Source organism: Nannobrachium achirus (assembly GCF_963921795.1).
Source record: "Nannobrachium achirus genome assembly, chromosome: 21".
NCBI classification, from domain to species: domain Eukaryota; kingdom Metazoa; phylum Chordata; class Actinopteri; order Myctophiformes; family Myctophidae; genus Nannobrachium; species Nannobrachium achirus.
This window is the reverse complement of record NC_137828.1, coordinates 15,906,645-15,920,995: the sequence shown is the minus strand read 5'-3', so window position 1 is coordinate 15,920,995 and position 14,351 is coordinate 15,906,645. Positions and strand designations below refer to the sequence as shown.

General features: G+C 42.9%; 1 protein-coding gene across 1 annotated transcript in view; it reads right to left on the bottom strand.

Annotated features, from left to right (window-relative positions):
* lancl2 (LanC lantibiotic synthetase component C-like 2 (bacterial)) overlaps positions 1-14,351 on the bottom strand; it is an 83,107-nt gene that overhangs the window by 35,884 nt on the left and 32,872 nt on the right. The window contains exon 5 of the mRNA XM_080752164.1: positions 9,603-9,749. Within this exon, the coding sequence (XP_080608290.1) occupies positions 9,603-9,749 (147 nt within the window). The remainder of the gene's footprint in view (positions 1-9,602; positions 9,750-14,351) is intronic.

Below are 14,351 nucleotides of genomic sequence, written 5' to 3'. Positions count from 1 at the left end.
CACACAACGCCTCGCGGCAGCTGTTTTCACTAGTTTAGATCATTTTTAAAATGATAAATACAAAACGAACGGTTTTGGACATACAAGGTTTCCACCCGACAACGACAATATGCAAAGCGAGAGAAATCAAGAGCAATCAGCTCAACGGTCATAACAGCTGGCCATGCGACTTACAACAAAAAGTGCTTTATGGGTATTAACGGCACAGTTGGTGACTGCTTATGTGAAGAGAGCTGTCAAAGCAGAACATACTGTGCTGTGTGGCACTGCACGGCCCTCCCACTACTTTGATCAAGCGGCTATCACTTCACAATCTTTTTGAAGACTCTGATCGTGTTCTAATTACAGAATTTTCGTCATCTTCTTAAGGTTTATTTTAAAATGCAGATGTTTGATATAGCTCGAGCAAAGAGGACATTGTGCTGTGGTTCATTATCTATGCATGAGATCTGTGATGCTTTGATGGATTCTTTTTTTGGAGGGGTGAGCTCCCAACCTTTAACCTGTGTCTCCCTGTCCGGTTCAGCATAAAGCTTTGATTTTTTTCTTTTTCAAGCAAATCTGCGTCATCAGCGAAGCCGAGAGGAGTGAAAGATCTTTCTTTCAAAGACCAGTAAGACTCCCTAATCGGGAGATAAGCGACCGTTGGTCGCTTATCTCCATAAATAGAGCAAAAATGTGTTTTTCCAAAATCTTCCTGATCCATGTTGTTGACATGAGTGTAGACATACTGTGTAGTGATTTTCGTGATTTTAGGGCAAAATCTGAATCGGCCTCATGGTGGCGCTAGAGGGCCATGTGAGAAATGAGGGGTGGGGTCTCCTCGCCGCCAAGGCGGACGAATAGGTACCGGCCCCGGCTCTCCCGGTCGCTCCTAGCCCGAGTTACGGCATTTTATGTGAGCTGCAGTGGCAGGGGGTCCTCCACTGGGGGCGCCACCACTTTTGCATCCGTTCTGGAGCACCAGGAGTGGGTGGTCCCCGGGAATGCCCCGTGAGCAGCCCCGTTGGGGTGGTCATTTGGTCATTTTTGCACATTTGGTAATTTTTTACACCTGGGGGTCCCCCAGGGACCTGGGGGTCCCCGAAACTCCGGGGGTCCTTGGAGGTTGTAGTTTGGCAGGCAAGGAGTGTGTGTGCAAAATCTGGCATGGATCGGGGCAACGGTTGCAGAGATATGAGCAGGGCAAAAGTGTGACGTGTGACGTGTGACAGAGGGAGTGACGGAGTGACGGAGGGACAGCCGGTGGAGGTTTGGATAGTGTGCAAGTAACTGCGACCTACGGTCGCAACAAGATAGAGACAAGAGGAACAGACACATTTTGTCAGATGAAATTAACACACTGTATTTTAAACTGAGGGAAATGGCTGGCAACTAGGGTAGTACAGGGGATAATACACATTTTGGTACCACCCAAGGTGATATATGTGTTTATATTTTGGTATGATAACCCTTTCTGAGAAGTAGCTTAATTGAAGTTATCACCCGTAACTTTACATTACAGGGAAAAAAAGGTAAAAAAAATAATATGCTTTAAGTAGCATATGAGGGGTCAAACCAGGGGTTTTTCATGATTCTGAATCTGTTTAGCACGAAAAAACATTCCTTGCGCTAAAAAACTACGGTTTAGTGGTTTGAAAAAGGGATGAAAAGTGATGAGTCATCACTTTTCACACATTTGAGGGGGCCGTTTTAGCCCAAGGAATGTTTTTTGTGCAAAACAGATGCTTGCAATGGATTCAGAATCATGAAAACCCCCTAGTGTGACCCCTCATAAGCTACATAAAGCTGAATATTTTTTTCCCTTTTTTTTCCCTGTAATGTTAAGTTAATGGGACACCGACATCAATTAAGCTACTTCTCAGAAAGGGTTATCATACCAAAATATAAACTAGAGACATGTAGGAAGACAAAACCACCTTGGGTGGTACCAATTTGTGAAAATATCAGTATTATCCCCTGGTCTAGGGCTTCAGTTCCTCTATACTACGCTCACACCATGCTGTGTTAAAGGAGAATTCCGGGACAAAACGGCTATCTTACCTTTCAAAGTATTTATTTGTTGCCCAAAAACATGGTCCAGTTATCCCGTTTTGAAAAGATGCAATATATTCATTTTTTGGTCGAGCCGTCCTACCCAAACAGGGCTTCAAACAGGAAAGATTGGATATATTGTTAATCTGGTTATTTTTCTCGCTTCAAAGTCCATTTTCTCTCTACACATCAGTCACCGACACTGTTAGCAACACATAGAGACCATTACACCCCCAGGGGGGTTGATAAAACTGAACGCTGAACGTTGAACTCCCGTTGAAATCCCGTCTCTCGCGGTACTTCTCTTCTCAATGCAAGTGAATGGGACCCAAAAAACGGGACAACTGGATCATGTTTTTGACCCGAAATTCTCCCTTAACCGAGTATAGATGGTACTGAGCTCACACTGTGATTGGAACAGTCTGGCTCATTTTGCGACGTGGACGAACTTGCAGAAAAGAAGGCTCAGGGGAAGAGGCAAAACTCAAAATTGCTTAGCCTTGTGTGGGTCCGCTCATATGCCGACGGGCCGCTGTTCCGACTAGCGTCGGCAGGTTAGTTACTCGTCACGGTTACTGAGGTTATGTTTAGGGTTAGAGTTAGGGTTAGTTTTAGTGTCGGAATACCGGCCCGTTGGCACACTGATGCGGACCCAGCCTTGTGGGCCAAAGAAACTGTTGGAGGAATGTATTATTATTTAACTTTTTTTGTTTTAACCCATTTAAGACCTGAGGCTGATTCTACAAAATGTCTTCTAAATCCTAAAAGGTTTCAGAAAAATCTATGTTGCTATGTATCGTTGCTGTCGGGCAGAAATCTCTCCCTCTGTGGGGTTTTTGTCCCTCCATAAATGAACGCTGTACCTGCTTGACCATACTACACAGCGTCACACAAAAGCATCAAAAGTAGTAGATCCGTAAGCTCTAAATTTGAATCCTGAAAATAATTCTGTTAGTGTACTTTATGTGGCCGATGTGGCCTCCATGTATGGGCATTCCCATATGAAGTCCTGTTATGGGCTTAATATTGATGACATCAGGGATATCCATGTATGGGCATAAAAAGGATTCTGTTAGTGTGGTTCCCCTGACATCAGAGTGAAGTCAGAGCGGCAAACCCATTCTGTTAGAGTGGTTCCCCTGACATCACAGTGATGCCAGAGCATGATGTCAGAGCGGAAAACCCATAGAACGTAAAAAAGTGTACACATCCAGACGTCCAGAGTCAGCATGTGCCGTTTCACATACTAAACTGCGACCTTCGACCGCAATAAATGTGGAAATGAGAGTGTGAGAGCATGACTCTCTTAAATTATATGTAGGGTGGTGTGCTGGGCGGGTGAACCGGTGACCTTGTGATTCCCAGACGGTCTTGTTACCCACTCAGCTACGGCAGTCCCAACATAAATTAGCTGTGTAGAAGTACTTGGTTCCACTAATAAGGGACACGCTGCTTTTTCGACAAAAGCAAGGCCATGCCAAATGTACCTACGCCTCTAAAGACAGACCCACAAGTGAAGTTGATGCACCAGGCTTTTAGGTTCTCAGGTATGAAGCCCGCTACTCGGTCCAGAGATGCAATTTGAATTCATTAATGTGCACCATTTTAATCCTTAATTAGATATAAATGTTTCGTTTTGAAGTGATTGGCTTTTAAAATGAAACAAAAAAAAACATAATTTGAAAGTTTAGCTGATAAAGAGACAACTCGAAAACCACAAGACAGTGGAAAACATTCACATTTGTGTGTGTGTGTGCGCGCGTGCGATTAACCCATTCAGAACGGATACACATTATTGTGTATCATTATTTTATGCTTTAACTATTGAAAAATAGCAGATATACAAGCTCACAGCGCGGCACCGAGTGCCGGGCTGTGAGCTTGTAGATGTTATTTTTGAATTTTGACCCGATTCTATAAGTGTCTTTTGAATCCTTCGAAGGTTTTTTTGAAAACCTATGTTTCTATGTCAGCCATCGTCAAAGAAATTATCCTTTTCACTTAACTGAGCTCCAGTTAGTCTGTTCTTGAGAGACTACTATGTCAGTGGTTCTCAAACCTTTTCATGTGAAGGACCCCCAGTGTTTCCCCTAGGCAGAAGCTGAAGGAGTGGGGGGAGAGTTGCGGGGAGCGGCATAGCGTTCGCGCACAGCGCGGCGTGCAGGCGGAAAATGTTCTGTGTTTTTCGGGTTGGGTGTGTTTGCGCGATTCTACTTAGTTAAAAAATAAATATATAGATTTGTATTTTATAACAACATTGGCCATCATCTTCTGATCTTTCAAAGTGCTTTATTTACACACAAAAATAAAAACTATTTGGCTTTTCAAACTTAAGTAAATAACCTAAGTAAGTTCTGTTGTCAGATTTGTCAGGAGGAATAAACAACCAGGTCTATGAAAACAAGCCCAAAATAAGTGAATATAGGCCACATGAGCACTTTAAACCTAAATACTTCCGCCATTTGAAAATAGCCGATCTGCAAGCTCACAAGCAACCACCAGGGGCGTCACAAGCGGGGAAGTGGGACTGAGTTACTAGGGCCCAAGGCCTTAATTATTTTATACTTTAGCAATCGAAAAATAGCAGATAGGCCTATACAAGCTCAGGAGCTTGTAGATCTGCTATTTTTGAAAAGTGGGTGGAAATGGGTGCAAATCTTTGAAAATATGTATTTCTTAACATTTGTAACTCATATTTTGCTTCTGGGGGGTCCCTGGAACTATTTTGAGATGGGGGTCCGTGGCCAAATTCATATAATTTTGGGGGTCCTCCTTCACATGAAAAGGTTTGAGCACCACTGACACTCCCCCTATGAAGAACATTAATGGGGGGCCCACAGTGAATCCTTGTACCCAGGGCCCAGAATTTGGTGCCCTGGCAACCACCATTATTGTCCGTTTTTAGCCCAAGGAATGTTTTTCATGTAAAACAAATGCTTGCAATGAATTCAGAATAATTAAAAACCCCTAGTTTGACCCCTCACATCCCACTTAAAGCAGATTTTTTGGGAGTCATTTTTGCCTTTATAGTGTAGTGTATAGCAAGTGAATGAGACTGAAAATTACCCTAACTGTCAAACTTTTTCCCAGCCATTATAAAAAAGACACCCCGGCCAAATTTGTTTAATAACCCTCCTAGATGACAAATCCATTGAGAAACGGACCTTTGTCTTCCCGGTCACGGAACTGCCATTTTCGACCCAACTATATGGTAAATGGGTTAATGATAAGCCAACCAACTCAGCTATTGAATGCTGTGCTGAATCTGCTGAGTGTGTGCCGTGCTCCGTGCCAACGTTGCTGTTTACTCATTGAATATTTTAAATGTCATGTATTATTCAGGCGGTCCGATTAGACCTAATCTTTCTCCTTGGTGACTGATTGGCAGGGCTGACCACTGCTGCTGCCAATAATCACTGATAGAGGCTACTGTAGGTCTCTTTAAATACAGCTTACTATGTCCATCCATGCCCGGGGATAACAGCACTCAGATGAAATATTCTAATATATTATCTCCATTTCAATCTGGCTTTCGTTCTAAATTTTCCACCACTACAGCGCTCACAAAATTTACCAATGATGTGTTCTCTTCTTTTGGCAATGGACAATTAACAGGTGCTATTTTTATTGACCTAACCAAGGCTTTTGATTTGGTGGATCATTATTTACTCCTTGATAAATTACATGCAATTGGTGTTTCTCGACAAGCTTTATTTTGGTTTAACAGTTATCTTCATAACCGTCGTCAATGTGTTTCTCTAAATCAAGTTCAGTCTGAATTTCTAGTGGTCGAAAAGGGGGTGCCCCAAGGTTCCGTATTAGGTCCTTTGCTTTTCACAATTGTTATTAATGATCTCCCCAAAATAATGTCAATTTGTTCCATGCATCTATTTGCAGATGACACGGTCATTCACTCATCTCACTCTGATGTAGCTCAGATACAAAGAAATCTGCAGTCTGAATTTTCCCTGGTCCAGGATTGGTTATTAAATAACAATCTCATACTGAATAAACAGAAGTCCTGTAGCATGCTGTTTGGCACTAGATATAAACTCAATCATTTATCCACTGATTTGTCCATTTATTTTTCTGATCAGTCTCCCCTTAAATTGGTTGAGTCTTTCAAGTACCTGGGACTCTGGCTGGATTCTGAGCTTTCTTTTAAGCCTCACATTGAATCCATTCGAACTAAAATAAACTTTAGTCTCAAAGTTATGTATAGATCAATCAATTGTTTTAGCTTTAAAATAAGAAAACGAATTGCCCAGCAGATGTTATTTCCAATACTGGACTATGGTGATGTCATTTACCAGAACACCTCTGAAACGCATCTCCATCCATTAACTGTGGCTTATAATAGTATTTGTAGATTTGTTTTGAGATGTCCTTATCTTACTCATCATTGTGTTATGTATGAATCACTGAACTGGTTATCACCCCAGGCTAGGAGAAAATTTCATTGGTTACTTTTTGTTTTCAAATGTTTTTATTTCATTTCTCCATCATACTTAAAACAGTACTTACAGCCATTCACATCATCATATTCCCTAAGACATACACAGCATCTTTTCTTCATAGTGCCCATTATGAACTCAGAAACTGGGAGACGTGCCTTTAAGTTTAAAGCACCAGCTGACTTTAATATCCTGCCTTTGTCCCTTAGAGCAATTTCAAATTTTAATGCATTCAAATCTTCTCTATGGGCCCATCTTACAACTATCTGCTCTTGTTTTTGATTGTAATTATGCTTAACTAAATTATTTGTATTTATTTTTCATGCTGATCTGTTATTTGTATGATCTGTGCATCTGCAAAGTTTGGTTATTTTATTTTTATGTTTTCATTTGTATATCATTTTTATTCATCTTTATCACTAAGGATACTAGTATACTGTTGGAGTGGGGGGTGTAGTGGGGGTTGAAATGTTGGAGGAGCCTTATATGTATGTTTTGTTATTCTGTGTTGTTTATTGTTGTTGTTGTTGTTGTTTGTTGTGCTTGAGGAAAACCTCGAAAACGAGTTGCTGCAACTCAATGGTTGATCCTCTAACGAAAATTTCAAATTTCAAATAAAGTAGCCTTAACCCAGGACCCTGAAGCCGTTTCGAAAAATGTCTTCTTAATCCTAATGGTTTTCTGAAAATAACAGTGGTTTCTATAACAGTGGTGCTCAAACCTTTTAATGTCAAGGACCACTAGAACTATAGGACACCCATCTCAAAATATGTTGTTCCAGGGACCATGAGAAAGAAAGATTTGAGAAAGATTTGAGAAAGTGTCATTTTAGCTAAAATAACAATTATTATTTTCTTTAAAGCAAACATGTTTTACTCAAATCTTAACTTCTGAGGGTCCATGGAACAATGAAAATGTTTGAGCACCAGTGACTTGTATCGTAATTTTGTTACCGCGGTTTTCGTCTCCACCGTCGCCCCCCGCAATGTTGTGGCCCTCGGCTTGGTACCCTAGACATAATTCAATGTTGTGGCCCTCGGCTTGGTACCCTAGACATAATTCAATGTTGTGGCCCTCGGCTGGGTACCCTAGACATAATTCAATGTTATGGCCCTCGGCTTGGTACCCTAGACATAATTCGGCCCTTGGGGAAAACTAATTGGGGAACCCTGCTGTATGCCGTGAAAACAAAGTAAACCAGATGAGACGGGTAGATCGTTTACTGTGATTCTGTAAACTCACGTCTCAAATTGCATTGATTGAGTGGTGATATAAACATATAGTAGGTTTTAGTTACCAGACTTGAGAGAAAAGGTTGTAACTTGACCGCCGACGGAGCACATACGTTCCTGTAGCAGCACTAGCAGCGACAGTGGTGGAAAAAGTACTCAAATGTTTTACTTGAGTAAAAGTAGCAATACCACAATACAAAAATACTCTGCAGGAAAAGGCGTCGCGATAACACCCGTTGAGCTTTTAGATCGGCCATGCAGTGGAGTAGAAGTAGAAGTAAAAGTATTGACAATTGGAAATACTCCATTAAAGTAAAAGTACTGTCACTAAAAACTGCCACAAGGTATTTATAAACATCCATTCCTCATGGATTATGGAGAAAGTTGAACGCTGTTGCTGTACGAGGCTTCTGTCTGTCCGTGTGAGAGACGGCCCAAGCTTTTCACAAACATCATGAATAGGGATGGAGCTCATTAATTTTTATTGATAATGAGCACCTTATAGTTCCTGCTTATTGAGCCGGGCTTTTATCGAGCCCACTATTGAGCGTTTTCTAATATTTTGTGGAAAGATATGAGACGACAAATTCAGAACATAACTGATATATAAAAATATATATTTTACTGCGGTAAGGAACCTGACACTGCGGTAGGCTGCGGTACGACGGTTACCGCGCCCAGCTCTAGAAAACAGATTTATAATTTGTATGATGATGAATGATGATGATGAATACCTACTCCTCCCGCGGGGGAAATTCAGATATCGCAGCCCAACCCAGCTGCTTTTTTTATCAGCTTTGACCCAGCTGAACTCAACCCAGTGATGCCCACAAGGAGCGCAAGGGGGAAGGGGAGCAGTGGTAGCTGGAGTGGGGAATCGTACCTGCGACCTCTGGGGCCTCCGGAGTCCTAGGTGTGGACACTAACCACTCAGCCACCACTGCTCTGTAGAATCAGCCTCCGGTATAAAATGGGTTAACTAGGCTTTCCAGTCACATCTTCAGCTGTGTGTCTCGTGTAATAAGCAGGATATCGCCCATCTAATCAACCTGACTGGGTTTATTTCTCATTGATGACCCACTCCCCATCGATTATCCCTTGCATAGTGCATGTGTGTGCCGTGCCCTACCCCTAAAGTATCTTGACCGAAAGGTGTAGCACAAGTGCGTACTACAAGTATAACAGAATACATGACATCATACCCTCCATCAACATACAATGTTGACACACAACGTTGTCTTCAGATCGTTCGCGTTGCGACACAAGCATAAAGCATTCAAAGAGAATCCCAGTTTGTAAAAAGAAAACACCAGAGCAATAAACACTTGTGCAAACATCTAATTCTCTTGAAACAAATATATCTGCTCCACTTTCATCTACTACAACTACATTCTCTTCTCCCTTCCACGGGTTGTTCTTCAGTAGTGAGTCAACCTGTGGGTCGAGACCCCCCAGAGGTCCCCATATGATTTTTTTTGGGGGGGTCCCTAGATGACAATGAAGTCATAATAACTTGAAGACCTTTTTTAATAAAGAAAGAAAAGAAGAAACAAAAGACCATTGACGCATCAATGAGTAATCAAACTATACTATAAAAACAAACATTAGACAAATTGTAAAATAATATAAGAAAGAGGCACATTTTGGAAAATAGCTGATCTACAAGCTCACAACTCTCAAAAACATTTTATTGGGGACCCATACTATTTTTCTGGGACCCATTTAAATGACCACCTGTGGGTCCTATGACCCATTACATTGAAAACCTCCGAGAGACCTTAGTGTCAACCCCTGTACAACTATGGACCCAACTACCAAACAAGCATCTATATGCAGTGTCTACCAGCATCCATCCATCCATTCCACCGATGGACCACCCTACCTGCATGATCATGCAGTAGATGCCAGCCAGGCCGTGGGCTGCGCCAACGTACTGTTTCTTGTGCCACTCGTAGAGCAGCGGGCATCGCTCCGTCTTCTTCTGCTCCGCTGACAGGCTCTTACCAGACTCCAGGATGGCAGTGACCACCTAGCAGACAACACAAAGGAACCAATGGTTATTAGTAGTATGCCAATAGGCGCGAGGGGGTCGCCAAACGTCACAACGTTGCGTGTGATAAATACTCTTCGTTCCAGCCAGTATTAAGAGCCAATAAACAAGTGCAAGAGTCTTTATTTTCTTCCCTCCCACCCCCACAACTTTAAGGTCTCCAAAGCTGTTGTTTACTGTCAATTCAATTCCAACTACAAAGTTACTTTCAAGCCCTGTGTTACTTTCAAGCACTTTCAAGCAACAAAGTAACTTTCAAGTTACTTTCAAGCACTGTGCACAACCCAGAACCCAAACTCTGCACTTAATTTTGGTTGCACATATCTTTGAACGGGTAAGGACTAGTTCTACATAATTAAGTCATTATTACGCAATGACATCACAACATCGTCATCAAAACCGATGTGCTTGTTCTTTTAACTCATCTGGTGCCGATCCCGAACTAGTTCGGCTTTATTTCAATCCAATACAATCTTTTTTTTATTAATTCACTTACCCCGAGCTGCTTGTAGAGTCGTGGGTGGTCCTGGCTCGCTAGCCGCTAGCCAGCTAGCCGTTCTACTCTGTCCGACGATATATTCCATTAAAAATGGTTTAAAATACATTTTTGAGCTCCCCAATGTTCACCCGATGTTCGGCGCCGCTTCCGATGAGTACACGAGTGTGCCGATCCCGAAGTAGTTCGGCTTTATTTAATTAAATGAATAAAATGATAAGAGGCCTTCTGAAGCCTGGCTTGATTTTTGTAGCTACTAGCCGAAAGCTAACAACGTCCCGGCCGGCCGTAATTTGCGAACGCAATCGCCAATCTCCGCCTAATCCAATGAAAGACCGCATCTTTAAAGGCTTATATCTCTTTTTTGTGTTTTAGGGAAGCGGCGCGAGGTTTATTTACGGCGAAATCGCCCAAAAATGATCTTTTAGATGACAAAATGGGAATAGCCATTCTGTTAGCATCTTCATCCGGGACATTTCCATGCCGTGCATGAACGTGAGCACGTCAGGTCCTGGAAGCTGAAGTCCTGGAAGCTAAAGCGCTCGCCTATGAGAGATGCGCTGGCATTCTTTGGCCCCTAGAGGGCGCTGGCACTCAAAGAGTTAAAACTAATTGTCCGATTAACAAAATGTAATTCAACAACGATTAAAAAAAAATTAACAACTTATCCTGTTGTTGCATTGGTTCACAGTGGTGCTGGAGTGTAAAATATTTCACTGGACAATACATTTGAAAGGAGGACATGAGAAGTACTGCCATGTTGCTGTGGTGGTTGGACACAAGCTGTATTCATTTGGAAAATACGGCTACAACAGTGATCAGACTGAAGTCCAGGTCTTCAACACATTGTCTTTGCGTTGGAGGAAGTTGCTCCGAGTTACAATTGGAAGACGTCCCATTGAGGTTCACTACAGGTGAGATTTTGGATCTCGGCTCCGGTTTCTAATAATAAGCGGGTCCATTTGGGTCCGGATCCATTTTTCGCGGGTCCATTTGGGTTCGGGGAGGTAAAATTGAGGCTACCCTCCTTCAGAGCCTAGTTGTAAAATCGTATATATCAATAACTTAATGATATACAGTATAATCATTAATACCTGTAAGACGCCTCAGGACGACATGCGACCTCGCCCTTTAATTTATCTGGTCATCTGGCCAGTGATATATATCGGAGCAGTTACCCATATATGGAGACCCCTGGTACCCATATATGGAGATCCATGTACTGTATAAGGATATATGCTGTGAGAGCCCAAACATGCTTACTCAGTTATTCGTTATGTGAAAGTCCTATGATGTCTATGACATCTGACATCATACCCTTTTATGCCCATACATGGAGATTCCTGTCTGTAGAAACAGCCACACAGATATGGGCTGTCTTGGCCATATATGGATTCTGTTAAGCTGCGTCCAAACCTGGATGGTTCGAGCAGCGCGATTACATACGAAGTGCATGTAAAGACGAGACGACGTGTGACCGAGCGCAGCGCGAACAGGCGCGGCGTGAACGATCCGAAAGGGGCGGCGCAAACGGTAGCATCAGTATCTTCGCCCCTCTTGGAAAAATCCAACTGAAGCGACCTTCGCTTCACCCCCACTCCAACCATCGCGTCCTGACAGCCAATCAGCGTTGATGTTGTCTGGAGACACGGACATGATTTTGGTGTTTTGAGTTGGGACTCGCCTTGATTCCAACGGGACATGATTTTTTTACCAACGCGGACCTGCGCTACCAAAGTGAAGCGAAAGAAGTGACTAGAATAGAACAAATAGCTTCAGGTTTGAACCCAGCTTTAGTGTGGTATGTGGCCGATGTGGCCTCCATATACTGTATGGGCATTCCCATTTATATGAAGTCCTGTTAGATATGGGCTTAACCACTTAACCACAGTGTCAGACGTGACCTACAGAGATACGCGGATACGCAGACAAGATGTGCCCGGTTTTCATAGTTAACTGCGACCTATGGTCGCAACTAACAATTATTATTAACTATTAATAATAATACAAAAAGTAATTATTGGCTTGACAGAAACCGTACAGATCGTGTCCGATGGCACTGGTCATGAGGGTAAGCAGAAACGCCAGTGGTCCAAAAAAAAAACACTGCCTTCCATGTTGAGGAAGCCATTGTGAGAAGCTGAGAGAAGATGCTACAGAACAGGGCTAAGAAAAGCAGCAACACAGCAGCAGCCTACAGCAAACCAGGCTCTTAATATGGATTTCCTTTAGGACACGACAGAACTAATGACGCTGAACTGAAACACACTGACTGCATCATCTACAGGCGAGAGAGAGAGGAGTGTGGGTCAGTGGGGAACAGGGGCGTCACACAAAATTCTGGGCCCTGGGTACAAGGATTCACTGCGGGCCCCCCATGAATGTTAACTATTGAAAAATAGCAGATATACAAGCTTACAGCGCGGCACTCGCTATTTTTGAGAAATCGTGAAAATGTGTGCAAGAAACCTATGTTTCCATGTCAGTGGTGCTCAAACCTTTTCATGTCAAGGACCCCCAAGATGATATGTATTTGGCCACGGACCCCCATCTCAAAATATTTAGTTCCAGGGACCCCCCAGAAGCAAAATTTGAGTTACAAATGTTCGCTTAAAAATAGACATATTCAAAGATTTTCACATTATTTTCATGACTTTTCAAAAATAGCAGATCTACAACCTCGCAGCGCGGCACTCGGTGCCGCGCTGTGAGCTTGTAGATCTGCTATTTTTCAATAGCTTAAGTTACTAGGGCCCCTCCACCTTGGGCCCTAGTAACTCAGTCCCACTCCCCCCCTTGTGACGCCCCTGGTGGGGAAGACAGGAAGACAGGCGGAGAGAAGGAAGGGGCAAAGGGTAAAGAGAAGCGAGGGAGAGGGGGGAAGATATGAGAAGAAAGGGAGGAGCAGTGTTGGGAAAGTTCACTTTAAAAACGAACTAGTTCAAGTTCAAGTTCAGAACTTCTAAAATGAACTAGTTCATTTCATAGTTCATAATTCTATATTTTGAGCTAAAGTTCATGGTTCCCCAAAATGAACTAACTTAGTTCTTTTTCGTTCTTTTTTTAACCAAATTTTTTTATACTTTTGTCTATATATATATATATATATATATATATATATATATATATATATATATATATATATATATGTGTGTGTTTAGACGTTGCTGCATGCTATTATTTGTCAAAATTATTGACACAGCCCATATAGAACCACACACAGCAATAATTTCATCCAACTTAACATTGAGGTGGCCACAATATTTATGTGCCCACTGCCCAGTCTTCCTGCACCCTTATTGTGAAGGGCTGAAGGCAGAAGTTTCTAAACCTCGCGCACAGCATGTTTCCGCGGTGGTTAAAATAGCTGATCTACAAGCTCACGTTGTCTCGTGGATGCGACGCGTTGTGAGCTTGCAGATCAGCTATTTTCGCCGTGCAACACACATAGGACAAAGTATAGTCAGGCTTGCGAGACGTAACGAGGAGGAGATTCACAGTGCAGCTGCAGAGTGCAGACAGCACAGCACCGCATATCAACGTTTGCGAGGAGCTGCGTGCAGTGCGTGCTATTGGAGCATGTGAATGAAAAGAGAGACGAGAGGACAGACGACCGCGGAGGCGCGGACCGCCGCATGAACGGCCGAGGAACGCCGCTCACGGGCGTCAGAATGACCGCGTTCGACAATATCGTTCATCAAGCGAAAACAAAGAACGTTCAGTTCACGTTCGGCCAAAATATGAACGTGTTCATGAACGATCGTTCTTTGAACGCGTTCGGGTACAACACTGGGGAGGAGGGAAGGAGGGAGGAGGCGTGAAGAGCAGGGACGTGCAGAGAATGTTAGAGAGGCAGGGGCTGACATTTCTAAAAGGGCCTTTTGGTGAAAATATCGAAAATAGCAGACCTCCAAGCTCACAACGCGTTGTGAGCTTGGAGGTTGGCTATTTTCGATGCTTGATTTCTACACAGAGAGGGCAATTCTTTCAACATAAGATTCTGCATTCAAGTTCGGGAGAATTTTAGACAAGGCAATTCCCTTGAATGCTGCCTTCGGGTATGGCAAGGAAAGAGGGGCATTTGC